This window comes from Felis catus, chromosome A2, assembly GCF_018350175.1.
Source record: "Felis catus isolate Fca126 chromosome A2, F.catus_Fca126_mat1.0, whole genome shotgun sequence".
Taxonomy (NCBI): Eukaryota; Metazoa; Chordata; class Mammalia; order Carnivora; family Felidae; genus Felis; species Felis catus.
This window is the reverse complement of record NC_058369.1, coordinates 127,488,175-127,509,845: the sequence shown is the minus strand read 5'-3', so window position 1 is coordinate 127,509,845 and position 21,671 is coordinate 127,488,175. Positions and strand designations below refer to the sequence as shown.

The 21,671-nt window shown below is 41.2% G+C and overlaps 1 protein-coding gene across 17 annotated transcripts in view; it reads left to right on the top strand.

The window, feature by feature from the left end:
• ELMO1 (engulfment and cell motility 1) overlaps positions 1-21,671 on the top strand; it is a 732,114-nt gene that overhangs the window by 354,202 nt on the left and 356,241 nt on the right. For 16 of the 17 annotated variants that reach the window (XM_045053264.1, XM_045053261.1, XM_045053265.1 and 13 more), the window contains 2 exons: positions 6,073-6,123; positions 10,289-10,458. In XM_045053264.1, coding sequence (XP_044909199.1) covers positions 6,073-6,123; positions 10,289-10,458 — 221 coding nt within the window. Of the gene's footprint in view, positions 1-6,072; positions 6,124-10,288; positions 10,459-16,735; positions 17,832-21,671 lie in introns of those variants that run through there. The other variant, XM_019825709.3, reaches the window with a different exon arrangement.

The window sequence follows — 21,671 nt, the reverse complement described above, 5'->3', positions numbered from 1 at the left end:
TCCCAGCCTTCTTTTTTTTCCTGTTTTTGGAGGTTCAGATTTTTATTTTAGGGTATTTCTAACATCGCTCCTCAAATGTTAGACCCGTAGTCCTCTGTCTGGAGGCATTGCTGCGTAACCTAGCAACCGGCATATCATGTACTGTCCTCAGTTATTCCTTAAGCCTGAAGATTTGAAGATCACTCAAATGGACACATAAAGGACAAAAGGGGTCAGGTTTACATGCAAAATCAGTGTTTGTGATGATTGAGTAATGGGGGTGAAAAACAGCATTATTTAGTAGTAATACATCCAAAGTAAGGGCCCTGTCACATCTGGAGAGAGAGAGAGAAGCAGACAAGGAGAGAGGAGGAGAGAGGGAGCCAGAGGAAAAAAAGACCCCGGAGCTGCCTGCCCTCCAGGAGTCTGGCTTTTCGGGGTCGTAAGCACCCTCTCCCGCTCTGACCTTCTCTTTCCTTGCTTTTTGACCAGGGAATAATTCTTAATTTGTCTGGCTACATAGAAAGTTGGCATACTGAGAAAAACAAATTTCAGAGGGAAAAATAGGAGAACAGTGACATTTTTCAGCAGGATCTTATTATCCAACCCACACAGAGACCGAGTCGCTGAGCTAGTTCTGTGAAGAAACACAAAGACATCCTATCGAGACGCCTGTGAATGTCAGGGGCTAGTACAGTCAGGAACTGCTGGACATGAGTAAATATGACAGTGGGGCTTTAGCTGGCTTTCACTGGGCCACTTCTTCTCGTACACTGTGTGCAGTTGGGACATTTCACTGCACAAATGTTCTGGCTGCCTCTTTTCTCTTCATTTTTGAGGTGCTGGCATTAGTCTTGTTTGCCTCAGACTCTATTTCCTTGAAATTCACAATACTTAGTCTGAATGTGCCGGGTGTTCTTGCGGATTAGACTGGGATGATTCTAAACTATTGCGCCTCAGAGTTACTTAGGATTATAGCGAAAATGAGCATCCCTGAGAAAGTGGCTAGGGAACAGGAGCCCTAGAAACCAGTATTTTAATGTGCCCTTATGGTGACTCTAAAAGAGATGATATGACGGTCATACAAAAAAATGGAGGATTGAAGACTGATTTCTCAGAGAGGGGCAGGGGGCAGTGTCTCGGCCTGTGACTCGATGGATACATTCTTCATTTTTGCAGAATGCCCCTCTCTGTTTGGGGGCGGGGGGAGGTTGGCCCATTGTTTTCTTTTCTTCCCCACATGCTTTTATATGTCATTTAGTGGTGTTGTTCCTTGGCTAGCCTGGGAAAGTGACCCTGACCTGGTTGAATGCTGCTGGATTGGCCCCATTGGAAGCTGCTCTCCAGGAGTCACCAGTACAACCTGTTGATGAAACAAAGCTGGCCAGTATATTGCTCACTGTGGTAAAGGGAAAACACAGCCATGCAAAGCTTGGGCAATGTCTTGGCAGGTGCAGGCGTATTGGTCAGGGTTCAACAAGAGATGCAGAACCCGTGGGAGATATGTGCAGAGAGGTTTATTGCAAGCAGTTGGCTTACGTGATTGTGGGGACTGGATAGGCAAATCCAAAATGCATAGGGCATGCTTTCAGGAAGAGGAGGCTGGAACTCTGGGGTAAAAGTTGAATCTGCTGTTCCGTGGTAGAATTTAAGGCCTTTCAATTTTTGGAATCAGGCCCACCCAGATTATCTTGGATAATCTCTCCTACTTAAAGTTAACTGATTATCAACTTTAACCACACCTGCAAAATACCTTTACAGTAACACCACCTAGATGCATATTTGATTGAATAATTGGGGAGAGCAGACTAGTCAAGTTGATATATCAAAAGACTATTGTAGAAGGTAATATCAGAATTTCTTGAGAATTGGAATTTGATTTAGGCTGATCTTTCAAAGCATGTATGGATATGGTACGGCAGTCCAGGATTGGTGTTAACAGCAGAGATTTTCCAATTGAGGGATTCAAAGAATCTTTGGATGCAAACAGTTGATGTTTTCCACTGAAGTGTTTATGAGCCTTTTAGGAAATTCCTATAAGGAAATTCACTCTTTTCTAATGAAGGAAGACATACACTTTTGTTCCCAAAGCATGAGCTTTGTGATTTCTTCTTAACTTATGAACTAGAAGCATTAAGCACAAATATGGCTTCCATACTGTCAAACTGGCCACTGCAGAGACAGGACACATTCACCAACTGCAAATCAGAGCCAGAATTTCACCTCATGTATGCCTGCCCCTCCCTCTTTAAGTGGCTAAAGGCCAGTCTACCTTGTAAGTGTCATATCTTTACTCTCTTTGTGCATCCTAGACTCTTTTTTTTTTTAATGTTTATTTTTGAGAAGGGGGAGGGGCAGAGAGAGAGAGAGAGAGAGACAGAGACAGAGACAGAGACAGAATCCGAAGCAGGCTCCAGGCTCTGAACTGATAGCTGGACCTTAACGTGCCAGCTGATAGCTCAGAGCCTGATGTGGGGCTCGAACTCATGAACTGTGAGATCATGACCTGAGCCAAAGTCAGATGCTCAACCAACTGAGCCACTGGGGTGCCCCAAGGAGAACCCACTTTTTAAAAAATGTTTATTTATTTTGAGAGAGAGAGTACAAATGGGGAAGGGCAGAGGGAGAGGGAGAGAGAGAATCCCAAGTAGGGGTCACTGACAGCGCGGAGCCCAACATGGGGCTCAATCCCACAAACATGAGACCATGACCTGAGCTGAAATCAAGAGTCGGATGTTCAACCGAAATCAAGAGTTGGACACTCAACTGACTGAGCCACCCAGGCGCCCCTGGAGACCCCACTCTTAAGTGATGCTCTACATTGCCTGGATGAAATTTATAGAATCAGAGAAAGCATAAGCCTTTTCCTTTGCTGACCAACTTTACATTCTTTGGAGAGTGGAAGGTGGCATCAGCCTGTGGTCGAAGAGGTGTCATCCAGTTGATTTTCCTGATAGAACACAGCCTCTGAAGCACAGGTCTGTCTGTACTGCCTTTCTCTTTGAGTCTCATCTACCTTTCTGACAGGACCTTAACACTTAAAATAATTTTTTTTAATGTTTATTTATTTTGAGAGAGAGGGAGCAAACAGGGGAGGGGCAGAGAGAGAGAGGGAGAGTGAGAGAATCCCAAGCAAGCTCTGCGCTCAAACTCACGAACTGTGAGATCATGACCTGAGTTGAAACCAACAGTTGGGCCCTTAACCGACTGAGCCTCCCAGGTGCCTCAGGACCTTCACATTCTTAACGCAAATTTAATAGCTCTTCCCCTTATCTTCTTTTATTCCCAAATGCAAAACACTGATTAGAAACACATTTTTTTCAGAGGAAAGGAAAAGCCAGAAGGCAAATGAACTGCTAGCCGAGAAGACAGAGGCGCAGGGATGAGAGCTGCTGTCTAGTTAATGGTGGCTGTCCCTCTCATTTTTGAGCCACTTGTAGGCTGGGCTCAGCGCATTTATCACCTCTTGTTCTTACTGTTCGTCCCCCATGCAATGGCTCGCTCTCCCTACTTTAGGGAAGAGAAGACTTACATCCGTGTGGTTAAGGACCTCGCACTGAGCGCACACACCTGGTTTGAGCTGGTTGGGGAATTTGAACCCAACTCCTCCTCTCGGTGGTTTTGATGCTGCTTTTGGTTTAAACACACAGTGCTCAAGACTCTTTCCTTAAAGAACTCATACTTAGATCCCCAAAAGTCAGGAGTCAACATCGCAGGAGTCAACCTGGGGGCCAGCTGCTTACTTTTACCCCAGTCATGCCCCCACCTAGGGTCCTGTACTGTGGGCCTCACAGGGAACCCCTGAGAACCTGCAGGGCGTTTGCTGATACCATGCTTACTTCTTTGCTCTCATGTACGTTGACCAGTTGATGAGGATAATTCCCCTCTGAGGATAAATGCAAAATCTTGGTCTTTTTCCAGAGAGAAAATGGGCAGAGGGCTGACTCAGTCAGTGGAACATGCAGCTCTTGATCTTGGGTTGTGAGTTTGAGCCCCACGTTGGATATAGAGACTAGTTTTAAAAAAATCTTAAAAAAAAGTTGTTATGATGGTTAAATAAGCAGGACAGCAAACCCCCAAAATACCCCAGCTCAGTGCCTTTCAATAAATGTTTATTGCTATTATTAGGAATCCCTACCCTCACTCCAAATTTCCATGAGGAAATATTATCCTAAGTCCTCCCGGTCTCTTTGTGTTCACAGGGCCGCTTTTTCTTCTTGACTGGTTATTTGGGAAGAATAAAGTGGGCCCCTTTTTCTCTGGGAAGGAAACTGCTTTAGGTCTGACCTCAACAGGTAATCTGAGGGTCCAGTTAGCTGTCTTGTTGGTTCTTACCCTGAGCCTTGTTTTCCGTAAAAACTAGTAAAGGGGATATTTTAGGTTTTCATCTTCTGACTCTCTTATTTCTCAATTCATTTAGAACCTGAGCAAGAAAGAGGGATGCTATGTTTTCAGCTTCCTTAATGTTCTGTAATGAGAATTTGCTGTCTTTCTCTCCTTCGGCAGAGAGTCATAGAATTTTAGGGTTGAAAGATTTTTTAAATGACAGAAATTAATTTCACCTTTCCTGCCGACCAGGTGGTCATTCGGGCCTTGCCTGACACTTCCAATAATGAGAAGCTTGCTTTCTCCAGAGGCAGCCCAGGGTGTCTGCCTGCGGATGCTCTAGATTGAGCTGGAATTGACAGAGTTGGACTTTCAGGCCATCCTGCCCTTGGTATAAACGTTCGGATTAGGTTTTCTGTGGGAGACAGTGTGGGCCTGCTTTCTTTTAGGTAGTCGTTTTAGAAAATTCATTTTCCAATAAGTAGTCAGAATTGGCCGAGGGAGAGAGAGAGTGTGTTCTGTGTGCTTTTGGCATCTTATCCTGAGAAGCTTTGTACCACCTCCGTGTGCCTGCTGAACACATTCCAGATTGTGGCTCCTCTTAAGAGATGCAGGAGAATGATCCTCATGGCGCTTTATTAACTTCCTGGCCTCTGTGCTCCAGAGTGGGGCATGTGGATGTGCGACTCCCATAAGGTCTCCTCCTGAAAGCTGAGAATGGTGCGTACTCTGGTGGCAGGAAAGAAAACTGCCAAAGATTCTACGTGACAGCTTTAGGACATTCACCTCCAACATGCTTGCCAAGTGGAGAAAGACTGACTTGGGCTCTGCTTATTTATGCTGTGTTCTTCACTCTAAGGTGACACACAGTTAGAGCTGGCAAATGTTATGAAACCAAGTTCCTTAATATAACCTTAAAAAGGTAGCTTTATTTAGATGGGATTCACATTCCCTTACATCCACTATTTAAAGTGCTCAATTCAGTGATTTTTGATATATTCCTAGATTTGTGAAATCATCACCACAATCAATTTTAGAACATTTGCATCACCGGGAAAAGAAACCTTGCAACCATTAGAGTTCATCTCCCCCCTAGCCCCGCCACCTGCCAGCACCTGGAAACCACCAGTCTGCTTTCTGTCTCAGTGGATTTGCCTATTGTGGAGATTTCATATAAATGGAACCATAACAGCGGTGGCCTTTGTGTCAGGATTGTTTCACTTAGTGTAATGTTTTCAGGGTTCGTTCATGGTGTAGTATGTATCAGCATTTCTTTGTATTGCCTAATAATATTCCATTGAATGGGTATACCACATTTTGTTCACCAATTGCTGGACATTTGGGTTGTTTCCAGCTTTCGGCTATTATGAATAATGTTTCTGTGAGCATTCATGTACAAGTTTTTGTGCAGATGTGTGTTTTAATCTAGCAGAACGGGTTAGGTTGTATTTTCTAAATAACCTTTCAAAGTTGCTTTTTTTTGGTTTGCTTTTCTTGGGCCCTATATTCCTACTCTCTGGACTTATACTCACTTCTGTGCTGAATGCATCTGTGACTTGTTATAAAGTTAATACATCTGAGACCCAGTTTAAAGTTCTTTGTAGAAATAATTAAAAATTACTCAAGAATTATGAGAATAAAGTGACAAACTGAATCATAAGAATTCTTATTATATGGTATCACTACTAGATTATTTTTGCCTTTGCTCTCTCTTTACTAAGCTTCTAAAATTTGAAGACTTACAAAGATTTTATTTTTCTTTTCCAGAATCGCAATGAAATAAAAAATGGCACTATCCTTCGATTAACCACATCTCCTGTAAGTTGATTTTAGTTTATAGCTTTCTAGTAAATGCTTTGGTCTTCAGTTCTGCTATATGTGATTATGGGATATTAATTTTTATTTATTTATTAAAAATTTTTTAAATGTTTATATATTTTTGAGAGACAGAGTGTGAGTGGGAAGGGGCAGAGAGAGAGGGAGATATAGAATCTGAAGCAGGCTCCAGGCTCTGAGCTGTCAGCACAGAGCCCAATGTGGGGCTCGAACCCACGAACCATGAGATCATGACCCGAGCTGAAGTCGGACACTTAACCGACTGAGCTACCCAGGTGCCCCTGGGATATTAATTTTTGAGGGTAACTTTAGTGCAAGACAGAAGGTGTCTGGAATGTCCTCACATGCAGATCCTGGATTAGCAATAATGCCTTTCCTTGTATTTCCCATTTCAGAGGAGGAAACTTTTATTTCAGGTTCAGTGCAAGTAAATTGACTTTAAGGTTTGAGTTTGGTGGTCACTTCAACAATTCTCATATTACAGATGGGGTAACTCAGTTGTACTGATTGGTTTTACCCACCTGCCCACACATACACCTAATGCCATCTGAGCGAATTCAGTCAACGGACAAAGCAAACAAAACCAAAGACAGCCTATGATTACCTCTCTTTAAAGTCAGGGTGTGTATGTGTGTAAAAGAGAGAGTGTTTAAGCGTTTTTCTAGTTTTGGTCAGTTATTATGACAACTCATAATAATATAATTTGAGAAATATTTGCCACTAAGGTTGTTTCATTGACAGCTGATTCTAGATGAAACACTTCAAAAGCTAAACAAAGTGCTGCAGAATATTTAGACTACTGTAGCTGGCTGTGTTGCTTATCTTCATCTCTCACTTGCTTGCAGATTCTTTGGATAGTAGCATTAGCATATTTAAACTGTATTATTTCACAGTGCATTTTATTGCTTTCCTAAAAAATAACGTGCACAAAATACACCAAGTGTTACTATTTTCACTCCGCATATGTCATGAAAACTGTGTCTAACTCTTATTTTCAGTTTCCACCAAAGCCATGTGGTAGGCTAAAAATAAATTTGAAAATTGGGAAAAGCATCTGGCTAAACTTAAATTGTGGGTACTGTAACTACCACACATTCTTCTGGTTGAAAATTACATTAGAGAGGCTTAAAAACTCTTAAACATTGTACCCAACAACATCTTGAACCTAAACACCGTGATAAGCTCCACAGAGTGCATCGTGGGAGTTGACCAAACTGTCTTCTGGTGCCTTCTTTTCCACTTTCTGGAAATCATATTTCATACTCCTTTTTCAATGGCCACATGATGAGCTGAGACATTTTTGTCTGACTTAGCATTAACCTTACCTCAGTCAGCATGAATTAATGTTAATTTGACCTTTCGAGACCGTGATTTCATTTGGTTTTTGTAGTTTCTGTTTATCCTGTTACAATTACTCATTTGCTGGCTGGGCAGAAAGAGTCCACCTTGCCTTGTTAGGTCTCAGAATTAGAAAGGCTCAGTTTTCACATCTAAGCCAAAGAAGAAGTTCATTCTTTTTTATTGCCATGGGTGCATGAACAAAACTTCCACAACATAAGCTACTCCTTGAAAGAAGGTTAGGTGTTTGTCAGGGTAAAGTTTTTCAGCGTCCCGATAGCTCATGGTTTTCTGGTAGTGACCTTCACATTCCCAGCAAGGTGAATGGTGAGATGTGAAAGCCAGTGCACAAGGCGATATCATAAGATGAAGTCCACCTACAAGAGACTGGTGTCTGTATTCTAAAGACTGGTGGTTTCCAAACCCGAATCATTGGTGGAACTTTTAAAAATGCGGTTGTTTGGGCCTTTACTGAGAAGCTGAATTATGATACCGGGAAACAAGGTCCAGGAATCTATATTCATTTTAAACACGCATTTTATGATTTGGCTGTAGCCACAGGGTCTAGAACTGGGCATGACTCTAAGTGGGATATTTTGGATCTGTAAAAACTTCACTTGCTGTCAGTAGATTGTTTTTTATTATTTTGTGTTTAACTGAAAAATATGGGTCAGCATATGCTAACTTTCACTTTTCATGTACGCACAAAAAAATGTTAAAAAATATAACCGTCTCCATCAAATTTGCTAGGAAGTGTTAGTGTACCATACAGAAATCAGCAAATGGTGTCATACCATAAGAATGTTTTATTCTTTCCTCTACCTCAGCTGAACTTCTTCTGTAGCCAGACAAAATGCACACACACCAACATGTGCACACTTATGCATGCACACACATGCACACACTCTTGCTTTAGGTAATGTGCAACTGCGCTGAATTCCACCTGTGTGACCTTGGGCAAGTTACATAACTTGTCTGCACTTCAGTTTCCTGTGCACAATGAACATGATGAGGACAGCCACCTGGTAGGATTATTGTGTAGATTAAATGAATTCCTTCATGGGGGTATTTAGAATAGTGGCTCATAAAAAGCCCAGGTAACTTAGATGTTTTTATTACTGGTACTAGAAGTACCACACCCCGTTAGCATTAATACTGACAATGAAATAATTTTTGAGTACTCCTTATTATCATAATCTGTATAATAAATGCAGGCTTCCTGCTTGGAGGAAATTGTACTTTTCGAGGAATTCAAAGTGATCTGCTTGGGGTAAATATATGTCAGTGCTGTCTGTGCACTTGAAAAATTTACAAAAAAGTGTATCTTTGAATGATTTTAAAAGATAAAGTGATTCTTGCTCAGCTCTCCATTCTCCCTCTTAAAAACATGGGATTTAGGGTTCAGGTGACTTTTCAGATATCCAGGAAACTGAATGAGTAGAGAGAGTTCTGGTTCTCCTCCACCTTCCTCCTTCTCCTCCTTTTTTAAAATTTCTGATGCAAAGTGTCAGTTTTTGGTTATAACTACAATGGGAGACCACTGTGCTCCTCTGATCAAGTGATGGGGGCATGGGTTCCATTCCTGCCTCGGCATCTGAAGGGTTGGCATTGGTTTCCCTGCTGGGTCCCCTTCTCTCCTTGGGGCTACTTTCAGGTGACAGGGAAGGGGGAACTGGGCAGGGAGGAAGGGGACCTTGACCGTGGAGCCTGTTGGGGTCTCAGAACCTGTGTGGCTTCCCTTCCTTCACTCTGCAATCTTAACCCTGTTACAGTCCACACGGGGCTCCTCTGATAGTTCTAATGAGTTTCCATTCAGAAGATATGTCACTTCCGGGGACAAATACCTCCTCTTCCCCTTTCTCCGAAATATAACAAGTTTCAAAGGAGAAACAAGTGGCTGAGAAGGAGAATATGAGGATGGTACATTGCTTCACCCATTGCAGTTTTGAGTTAAATAGTAACTACCACAGATGTTGAGTTATTTCCATTAAGCAAAAATAGAGGCAGAAAAATTTAATATTTTATTTTTCTTACCGTCTGCCCCAACTGAAAAGTAGCTGTGAAAATCTTTACTGGAAGAACGAGAAATATAAACTGCAAGTTATTATCCAATATATTTCCATTCCTCCCTGTCTGGCATGTAGTAGCCAAGGGCAGAGGCCTTAAAAAATGTCTAATTTTAGACAAAGCTACTGATTTGGTTTCCTAATTATTTTGTTTTATATTTGAGCAGTAATTAGCCAATGCCTGTGAAACACATGTTGAAAAGTAAAATTTATAAGCACTGTTGTGTGTTGTGCTAGAAGATTTTCAGTAACTGGGAAAGATTATTTCTAATGAAATAATGTCTAGTGAAGCTTTTGAACACTCTGTGTAGGCAGTAACTGCTCAGAATATTGACTGAACGCATGAATGTTCTGTATAAATTTGCGTAATGGCTTAACTAAGCAAATACCTTTTTGTCATTTGTAGACAATAATTTTACTTCCAAGGTAAACATTTTCCCATTTTTCCCTCCTCACTGCCACTCCTGTTCCCTTTCAGGGGCTTTACTGTTTTTGTGCTCTTACTTTTCCAAGAGACAGAAACGTGGGCTTTGTCAAGAAGGCAACCAATTGCCATCATTAAATTAACAGACATTGCTTGAAGGTGGAGTCATGCAGGTTGGAAAACTGTCCTTGGTATATAGAATGCACATGGTCTTATGCTTCTGGGCCCTGTTGTCTTCCTTTCTCAATGAAACAGTAGTTTTTTGTCTATTGTGGTTTCCTCTGTGAACACTCTTCCATTTATTTTTGTCCTCAATGAGGCTCAAAACGCCCAGCAGCTCCATGAACGAATCCAGTCGTCAAGTATGGATGCCAAGCTGGAAGCCCTGAAGGACTTAGCCAGCCTCTCCCGGGATGTCACATTTGCCCAGGAGTTTATAAATCTGGATGGCATCTCTCTCCTTACGCAGATGGTCGAAAGCGGCACCGAGTAAGCATCTTTTATCCAGACTTCTAGTCTGTCCTATTCTTTCCTGCATTCTGGGGATTTGCTACTTTCCTTGTACTTGTAATTTCTAGTTTTAAAGACCAGAAATTGACCAAAAAACCAAAATCTATGTTTCAAAGTCTTAAACTAGGTCAAAATAGCATCCCTGAATAATCTTTTAAAACATTGTCATTTCAACAATGAAATGCTTAATTATTTAAAATTATAAATACTATAAATATTTATCAAATACTTACTGCATATAAAGAGTGGACGTTGGGAGAATTTAAAAAGTTGTGAGCCAAGCCATTAAAAAATTTATGGAGGCAGACCTCAACTGAGATATAATTCCTTGTGAGGGCTAGGACCAGTTACAGCTGACAGAGGGGGTGTCAGTGAACGAATGGGCCTTTAAGGAGTCTGAGTTCCATCATGATCAGGAAAGGGATGGACATTTCTCCTTGGGGAGCTCACCTTCTCAGGGAAGACTTTAATTCTGTGGTGTGATTGGGAGTAAGGAGCCTCCTTACCTGGGGGTAAGGAGCCGGGTGGGAGCTAGCTCTTACTTGTATGGACAGATGACTCCCCTCACCACCAAACGCCAGAGTAGGGTCCATAGGTAGCTAGCTACTCATTCCTATATGGTCAGGTGCTACTGGCATAGACTATTAGAGCATGTAAGTTACAGCCTGTGAAAATGCCAAAGCAGTTAATTACGTATGCTAAATTAATGATATGCAGAGTTAGGATAGATATTTATTAGGAAAGAATACATGTCACTGGGAATTGGGGTTTAAGCCTGGGTCATGTAGATCTCTCTTCAGTACGTGGTGATTCAAAGAATGAATGGATGACTGTGCATATTGGAGACCTATCTTGGCCCTCTCTTCCAGTCCCTTTCCCCTCCCTTTCCCTCCCTTCCTTCCTTCCTTCCTTCCTTCCTTCCTTCCTTCCTTCCTTCCTTCCTTCCTTCCTTCTTTTCTTCCATCTCCTCCTACATGTGGCATTATTTAGTCTCTGCAACTGGCACTAGTGAAAGATTCTTTTTAGATGGCAAACAGGCTTGGATGATCTGAAAAAGGGTCGATTGTAGACAGTTATTTTATTTATTTATTTATTTTATCATTTTATTTTTTTAATGAGGACTAAAGCTCTGCTCATTAAAATATGGGGGAACATCAACTTGCAGCAGGGTGGGGAAACTCAAATTCTGGGTGTTACCAGCATCCCAGCAGGCCTACTATAAATTGGAGCTGGAGTTTGAAACAGCTCAAGGGAAGTTGAATAAGTTTATGGATCCAGAAGACTTGACCAAGGAAAAGGAGAAAGGGTTTTTGTCTGTGGTGGAAGCTCCAGGCTGAGGTCTAGTGTGGAGTGTGTCAGATCCCTCATTCCTTGGGGCTAATGAGCAGCAGAGTGTGAGCTGGGATTATGAACATCTTCACTGGTGACTGTGGACGACTTTACATGGCTGCCACTCCTGCTTCATGCCCATCACTGCTTCTGGTGGGACAGTGAGCCCTGGGGGGTTGAGCCTCAGCCACATTTATGGCATGTTAAGTGAAAACGTAAAAGTGGCCCCACATTTACTACCTAAGTCCCAGACATTGATGTATCACAAGTGATGTACTGGAGCCAGTTGTAATGTAACCTGCTAATATTAGGCAGTTCTACCACAGACCTAGGTCTCTAGGGGCTTAAGCTCTCGAATATTCAGAATGCTATTGTGTTAATGCCTCCAGATTTTGCAGAATTGTGATCAGAATTACAATTACAATGTGAAATACACTGAAAGCAGGGGTCCATGTGATTTGTACCCTGAATAGAGGGTTGAGGCAGAGCTTTGAGACCCCCAAGGGCGGCAGTTATATATTTTGACAATGAGGAAAAATGCATGCTAGGAGCGCCAGTATTTTAGTTTCTCATTATATTTGTTTGCTAGTGCTTCCGTAACAAAATATCACAGACTGGGTAGCTTAAACAACAGAAATTTATTGTCTCTTAGTTACGGGGGCTGGAAGTCTGAAATCAAGGTGTTGGCAGCGTTGGTTTCCTCTGAGATCTCCTCGATTTGCAGATGGCTACCTTCCTGCTGTGCCCTCATGTGGTCTTTCGTCTGTGTGCGCTTATTTCTAGCATCTCTCTGTATGTCCAAATTTCCTTTGCTTATAAAGACACCAGTCAGATTGGATTGGGACACACCCTCATGGCCTCATTTTAACTTAATCACCTCTTTAAAGGCTTTGTCTCTAAATACTGTCCCATTCTGAGGTGCTGGGGGTCAGGGAATCAACATATGAATTCTGAGGGGACACAATTTAGCCCATAACACTCATTAAGGGGACACTGCCCTTTCTGCTTGAAAAGGAAAAGAGTAAAAACTGATGCCATGTATTTGTCTTGTCTAAATTATTACTTATTGTCTGTATCATTGCCTTACTCTGTAACCCATCTTGACCTCTAGGGGGGCCCAAAAGAACCACTAATCCTCAGAATGAGGATTGAGGATGGCACGTCTGAATTGTATCTCCATGTTGCACATGTATAACCCGAGAGAATGTTGACACTGAATGTACTTTATGTGAACTACAGTAATTGAATTCCTGCTTTAAAAAAGCGTATTAAAGTAATTAGCATTTTAATTATTTATAATCCAGAAGCCATGTTGATTTGTTCCATGCAGCCAGGTTTCAGACACACAAATGATTCAAGGCCAGATCTTGGGTGAGTTCTCATTTGCATTGATCTCTTACACTGTCCCATCACACTATGTTATGGGAAGGAATGATATCTCTCTGGATCATCTTCAGTGTCCTCCTCACCATCTTATATGAGTTCAAAGCCCTGCTACTTCGGGGGATGGAGGGAGGAGGCACCCTGCTTCCTTCTGCTGGGTCCCGCGACTCATCTTAGAGCTGCTCATTTGCTGCACAGCTATTTTTTCAGGCCTTCTGCTCAGATTAAAAACAAAAGAGAAAGACCTTTTTCTTGTAAGGAAACCTGGCTTCTCAATTAAACTTCTAGCAAGACATTCATTAATTAACAGGAAACTTTTGGAATAGAAACTGTACAAATTAAATGGATCCTGCAATTTGGAAGGCATTTGGTCATGACTTCCGGGCAGATTTCCAGCTGGGCAAGGCAGAGGTTTTGTGAAGCAGGACCTGTGGAAATTTTTAGGAAACATTGAAGAAATGCAGCTGGAATTTTTCTCTTTACTTTGAGCTATAATGAGATTCAAAGATTACTCACCTGCTTGTCGTTACTCAAGGCTGAGCTTTGAAAGGTCTCCCTCGCTGGTGCCAGGAGGGGCCATCGGGCAAAATTAGCAACAAAGGAGCAATGGAGAGTGTCACTTTGGCAGAATGCAGTGATTAATACCTGAATTGAATTTTTCCATCCTTGTGGAATTTTGAAATTCTATTCCCAGTTTAAGCCTGAGACATAGGTGTGGAAGCAAATGAAGTTGTGAGGAAACTTCTCAATGTTAGCTCAATCTGAGCAAGGAAATGGCTTCAGGGAAGGAAATTTCAGGAATGGACAGTGTTTACTAAAAAATGGGTATTAAAGATTTTTCAAGGGATTAATATCTGAAGCATATAAAGAACTCATACAACTCAATAAAACAACCCAGTTGAAAAATGGGCAGAAGATCTGAACAGACATTTTTCCAGAGTATACATACAGACGGCCAACAGGTACATAAAAGATAAGCTTAACATAACTCATCATCAGGGGAATGCAAATCAAAAACACAGTGAGATGTTAACTTACACCTGGCAGAATGTTATCAAAAAGACAAGAAATAACAAATGCTGGAGAACATGTGGAGAAAAGTGAACCCTTGTGAATGGTTGGTGGGAATGTAAATTGGTACAGCCACTCTGGAAAACAGCATGGAGGTTCCGCAAAACATTAAAAACAAAACTACCGTATGATCCAGTAATTCAACTACTAGGTATCCATCTGAAGAAAGTGAAAACATTAATTTGAAAAGATACACACATTCCTATGTTTATTGCAGCATTATTCACAATTGCCCAAATATGGAAGCAGCCTAAGTATCCACTGATCACTGATGGAAGAATGGACAAAGAAGATAGGAGATGTATGGAGTACTACTCAGCCACTTGTGACAACATGATGGGCCTAAAGGGTATTATACTAAGTGAAATAAGTCTGACAGAGAAAGACAGATACTACGTGATTTCACTTCCACGTGGAATCTAAAAAACAAAACAAAACCCAGACTTAGAGTTATAGAGAATGGATTGGTGGTTGCTAGAGAGGAGAAGGTTTGGAGGGTAGGCAAAGTGGGTGAAGGAGATCAAGTACCAACTTTCAAGTATAAAACAAATGAGTCACAATGATGTAAGGTACAGCATGGGGGAACATAGTAATATTGTATTTGCTTTGTATGGTGACAGATTGTAACTGGACTTACTGTGGTAATCATTTCACAGTGTATACAAATGTGGAATCACTATGTTGTACACCTGAAACTAACATAATATTGTATGCCAATGACGTCTCAATAAAAAAAGTTCAGATGATATATTTTATTTTATTTGAAAGAAAAAATCATACCTGCAACTCCAAATCCCATGTAGCGAATAACACTGCTTTTCTTTGGCTTTCAATAAAACACCGTGTTCTTTGTCTATGCCTCTGTGCACACAGACAGTGGGACAGTTTGTCCTGTGTCTTTCCAGTGTTAAACAGTCAGAAGAACAGGGGGAACATTTCCAAGAATGAAAGGGCAGGATTCTTATAGTTTGCTTCCCACTTGGCAATGTGACAGGAAAATTACGCTGTTGGAATATGAGTAAGCTGTAGCACCAGAAAAGTCAAGAGACTGAAAAAGTTAAATTTATGTATTTACAAAGACCTCAAGACAGTTTTTTGAATTAGCTTTCTCTCCTTAGTTAAAAAAAAAAAGTGTGTGTATGTGTGTATGTATGTGTGTATATATATATATATATATATTTAAAAAAATATATATATATATTTAAAATATATATATATTTAAAAAATATATATATATATTTAAAAAATAAATATAAGTAAGCAGAAGGAGGAAAATAAGAATCATTTGTAATCTGCCTTTCGAGAGACCTTTTTAACATTGTGGTATATACCCTTTTTGTATTTTCTTTTAGATACACACACATGCACAGGCTTTATTACAAAAGTAGAATATATAATTACTTTATTACAAAAGTAGAATAATTATAATGCTCATACCTTTGTAGCCTGCTTTTTGTACCTAACAACATTGCCATGTCATTAACATGATTTCCTTTATCATTTTTGTCATTTGTATATTGTTTCACTTAAACTTTAAGTACAGTTGATATGCAATAATTTGAAGGACGTGCACAGTGTAGTCAACCATCCCACAATTGTTGGACATTTGTATCGTTTTCAGGGTTTTTTCATGATTGTGAACATTCTCTAATCAGCTATTCTTCTAGTAAAATCTTTGTGAGTATTTAAATTACTTTGTTGGAGTACAATTCCTGATTTGGAGGATATACACATTTTAAAGCTGTTTTAAAGTGAGAACAGCCTGAAGCCCACTGAAACGTCCTCATTTATACTTTACCACTCATGTAGAAATATGTCCATTTCTAACACCCTGGCCAGAACTGGGCTGGGGTTCCCTTAGGGATTCTAGCTTTTCTAAGAAAAATAGTAGTGAGATAGCTGAGGGGTTCTCACTAATCTGGGGAATTTATAAGCGCTTTTTGTTTTTTTGGTTCAAGTCATTTCTCCAAAATTTGGCGGGATTAGGAACAGTGGAAAGAGTCCCATAGTTATTTTAGAGATATGTAAAACTCTTAGGTAATTGTTATAAAAATAAACAATGTGAACTGTATAATTATTAGTCCCCTTCCCAATCTGTCATACATATGACACAGATGTATGTATAGCTCTGTGTGTTTTCATTTATAAGAGATTTGTTGTCATCATTCATTAACAGACAGACGGTTTCATATGAAACTTTCATTAGTCAAACCATTTTCTCCTGGCCAGAGTAAGAGCTGTAGCCATTCCTTAGGAGATGTGAAAATTGATGTATGACTTGAATTAAGCACCTGAATGATGTCTTGGCTCTGATATTGCCTACCACCCACAGTTGACAATGGATTTACAGATTTTATTCATTTGGCAAAGTGTGTATTATTTGAGTGCTGAATATTTATGACACCAGGTTAGGCAAATGGGAAGAGGTGTTCTGGGGGCGAGGGGGTGGGGACTATGTGTGACCTTTTTTTGATGTTTTGTCTTCACACAAAACATGACTTTGTTTTTTGAAAGTAACTTTGTTAACCTCCATGGACATAGATTATCAGCTCTAACTTATACTCTCGTTTCTAAGAATTCAATGTCCCTTATAAACCTTGGCTGTTCTGGAAGGTCCAAGCCAGGCCAGATTGTCAGTGACTCAGTGACTGGAAGCTAAGCACAAGTCGCAGAGTGCATGCCCTGCACTTCACCTTAGACATGAGGCCCAGGGAGGAGCAAGCAGCTCCCAGGACCAAAGAGAAAATGCTCTGTGTGCTCTGTAGGCCCCAGCTGTGAAGGCTGCCCAGTCTCCCCACATCCTTCTGCCTGATTTCTTGGAGCCTGCACTCAGCAGAGCTCAGGGAGTTCCAACTGGAACAGCCCTCCTGGGGCCCCGCCAGAGATTTACATCACAATCAGAGGGGTCAATCATCTTGTGCTTTGTCAGCCATTGTGTGGCAGAAATTTCCTTAAACTGGATCTTCCCCCTTCCAACTGCTCTAAGTTTGTCTCTGGGTCTTTGTCCAATTGTGCAGTCATAGACCAGCAGATTCTAAGTCAGGGGTGGGTGATGGTCTGGTGAGGCCAAAGAAAAGATCCGGAGAGAGTGATCAAGGTGCACAGGTTTATTGGGGGAACTTACAAATAAGGAGATCAGAAGCAGTCAACTGGACAAAGAGTCTGCTGCTGGGATCTGCGTGCCTCAAGCTTTGATAGCACAGCAACGTAGCTCAACAGCTCTCTGCAACCTTTCCCTCCTTGCACAGCCAGTGTTCCAAGGGGATCAAGGCCTGCCCATCTGGACACTCTCCGTTACGAAGAAGACACTCTGGGTTGGGCACCCCCAGTAGCCCCTGACCTTAAAGGCTGAACAACACATTCTTCCACATATTCTGTTTGATGGGAATATAGAGGGAGGTGGGACTCTACATTCTCCAGAGAGTGACTAACAGGGACATTCGGGTGTACTTGCACAAACTAGCTATCCAGCATCACTCTGGAAATGGAAATGAGAAGGGGTCATGCAGCCTGTTTTAAAGAAGAGATTATCTTCTTCTAGGAAACAGAATGCCATACCTTGAGCTCAGGTGAGAGGCCTCTGGCCACTCTGAAACAGCAGCCTTTCTAGAACCATTTCTTTCTGGTCATGTTTCTTCTTTTCCTTTCCTTCCTTCCTTCCTTCCTTCCTTCCTTCCTTCCTTCCTTCCTTCCTTCCTTCCTTTCTTCCTTCCTTTATTTTTTTTAGAGTGAGAGAGTGCATGTAAGCTGGGGAGGGGCAGAGGGAGAGGGAGAGAGAATCTTAAGCAGGCTCCACACCCAGTGTGGAGCCCAACGTGGGGCTCAATGCAGGGCTCAGTCTCACAACTGAGATTATGACCAGAACCAAAATCAAGAGTCAAATGCTTAACTGTCTGAGTGACCCAGGTGCCCCTTGGGCATGTTTATTTTAAAAATGAGTATATTGAGAAAGAGAGAAAGAAAGAGAGGAGAGAACCTCAGCCAGAGACATCAACAACGAAAAGTTACCCTTCTCTTTATGCTTAATCTGAATCAAAAGTGAGGAGGCTGAGAAGAAACACTGGTCAGGGAGAACTGTCGATGGCCAGAGTCTGCTATAGCAGGGGGAACACATATAAAAACCTAGAGGTGTTCAGGCACTAGACCAGAAAGCTATCTTGAAGAGTTGTACTGGTAGGCTTATGTATTACACACACACACACACACACACACACACACACACACACACACACGTACACAGATACCCCACATACACGTTTATTTTGAACCAGTGCTGTTAAAAAATAAACTGAGGCATATGAAAATTTTTAAGAATTTATTTGACCAAAAATCAATTGGAAGCTGTCAGTGCCAAACTGGAAGTGGTTAGGTTTCTGCTGCACCTGTGGCAGGGGAAAGACTTTTAGAGAGAAGAGGTGGAAGGAAAGCACCTATTTGACTGGCTGCAGCTTAAAGCCTCATTGGGTGTTTCTGATTGGTTGTTCTTAGATACCTGTTTTTTGTTTTTATTTGTGTGTGTGTGTGTGTGTGTGTGTGTGTGTGTGTGTGTGTGACCCTGCAGCATTTACAGGCTTAGATTTTGGTGTGCTTCTAGAGGCTTCTGGCCTTATGGCCACCTCAGTTAATGGCCTCCTTGTTTAGTTAACTGAAGGGTCCCCTACTAAATAGAAGAGTTGCAAGATCAAGTTTGAACACTTGTGTCTGTTGTGTCCTTTAATACAGAGATCTAACTCCAGGTAGCGCCTTTCACCAACTTTCCTCTTGTTTCCTGATCTTTTTCCTTATGGAATTATTCCTTTTTTAAAAAGTTTTTTAAATGTTTATTTATTTTTAAATGTTTATTTATTTAAATATTTATTTTTGAGAAAATAAATGTTTATTTATTTTAAATGTTTATTTATTTTTGAGTTTTTTTAAATGTTTATTTATTTTTAAATGTTTATTTATTTTTTGAGAGAGAGAGACAGAGCATGAGTGGGGGAGGGGCAGAGAGAGCTGGGAAGACACAGAATCCGAAGCAGGCTTCAGGCTCTGAGCTGTCAGCACAGAGCCTGATGCATGGCTTGAACCCACAAACCATTAGATCATGACCTGAGCCAAATTCAGATGCTTAACCGACTGAGCTACCCAGGCGCCCACCTCCCCCACCCACCATGGAACTATTCTTCAGTGGTTCCCTTTCTCTCATGATTTTGGCACTTTTTGAGATTATATATCAGCCACTTTTAGAATATCCTTCAATTTGGGTTTGTTAAAAGGTAGTTCATTAAAGGTGCTTTTAAGAAAAAGATAAAAGCATGGCTCTCATACAGATATAAAAATGAACATATGTTAAGACATCTTACTCATGTGACGTGAGGGAATGAGGCAGATGCTCTAACAGTTTCAAAGGAAAAGTCAAAAGGGCACCGATTTATATGGAGCAAAGGGTTGGTGAAATGAATTGCAAATGGAGACAACCTGGATTTCCGCCTGCAAGGAGGAAGTCCATTAGAGCACTACATGACAGGACAAAGTATATATATTCATCAGTTACCTACAACTTAGAGACAACAGGGCTGGAATCTGCTAATTCAGAAGAGTTTGCAACAGACACTGTACAGTTTTCCATTGGAACAGAATTTTTTTTCTACATGTTTATCCTGTATTGTTTTCCTGTTGTAAACCCATATGATACGTCTTTGTCTGGTATATTAGAGATGTTTGTGTGTGGTTTTGTTTTTTTTCATTGCAACCTATTGATGGCACATGATATCTTTTTGTCTTGTTACTCGTGTTCACTTTGACTTAAGACCCTTATAATAGTGCCTTCCAGATGTCTCTACTGTAACAGTTTTTTGTTTGTTTTTTATTTTTGTTTTTGTTTTCTTTTGGGTAGTTACACCACAGAAAATAGGAAACAGTGTAAATCAGGTTGGTATGTTTCCCCCCCAGAGATTTGGTTCTACAACAATACCAGCACACCAGTCTTTCAAACAACATGGACTCATTCAGTCCTGTTTAATTCAGGAAGCTATAATCTGTCACTATTATTATTTATTTTGGTGCTTGGTTTGTCCCAGATTTGGCTGTCCTTCTGACCTGTCCTGTCCTTCCCATTATTTTTTGAGCATTCATTACTTTCTGGTGCAGTGACGTGTTCCAGGGTTATCTAGATCTTTCCTTGTCTCAGTCCCATCAGGAGTCTTTTTTTTTTTAAATTTTTTAACGTTTATTCATTTTTTTGATATAGAGAGACAGAGCGTGAGCAGGGGAGGGGCAGAGAGAGAGGAAGACGCAGAATCTGAAGCAGGCTCTAGGCTCTGAACTGACAGCATGGAGCCCAACGTGGGGCTACAACTCACGGACCGTGAGATCATGACCTGAGCTGAAGTCAGAAGCTCAACCGACTGAGCCACCCAGGCGCCCCAAGGAGTCATTTTTACAAGGAGCTCAGTTCCTTTGAGTGGACAGTAGTGTCCTAGGTCTGCCCGCCTGTGACCACCTACTACTTTCACTCTTCCCAGTGGCTTTTTGAAGGAGGAGGGTGGGAAGGAAGCTAATTTTTTTTAAAGACAGATAAAGGAAAGGGATGGGAGGAAGAAGAAGAAGATGGCTGTATACATTTTTACCCCCACCCCTGACCCCCAGTTTTACCAGAGACTAGATCTGATCTCCTTGTGGTCAGTTAGGTTTCTCAAGTGGTTACATTTTATGTGGATGAAAATGAAACTTAACTTCATCTGAAGAGCCAAATCATTCATCAACCACTTACTAAGTATCTGCTCTGCATGTGCCTGACATTATAGTAGTGAGTCACAGTGTCAAGCCCCTGCCTTCAGAAAGCTGGAAAGACAGTGAGGTGCCCTACCAAAGTCATACAGCTGGTGTTTCTCAGTGAGTGCAGATGTGAGTCCCACCTTCAGTATGGTCATGTGGGGGAAATCGGAGGTCAGGGAGGCTTCCCAGAGGAGCCGAGAATCTGGTGAATTTGGAGTGGAACTTAGCTAGTTGGACACGTTGGTTAGAGGGAAAGGGTATTCCAAACAGGGAAGAACATACCTAGAGCCACAGATATTTGGCAGACTGGAGGGATGGGAAGTGGTTTGATAGGACAAACATCACTTGTTTCCTTATCTTCTTGACCCCAGGTTTTTAAGAAGCATGATTGTCCTTTCTTGCAGACAAGATTTGTCTATTGCACACTTTTTTGCAGGCTGCCATCACAGAGTTCCATCTGTTGTCCAAAACTATTGGAGTCTATTACGATGTCTTTTTTTCAAAGAAGCAATCTTTTCTCAAGAAAAGGGAAAATAGAATTAGTGGGCATTTTCCCAAAGAAAGATAATTATTTCTTCATTGTTTGGCATATGCTTAAGAACTGGTCTAGTTTTGGGCTCTACTTTTTTTCATCAAACGTTTACCCATTT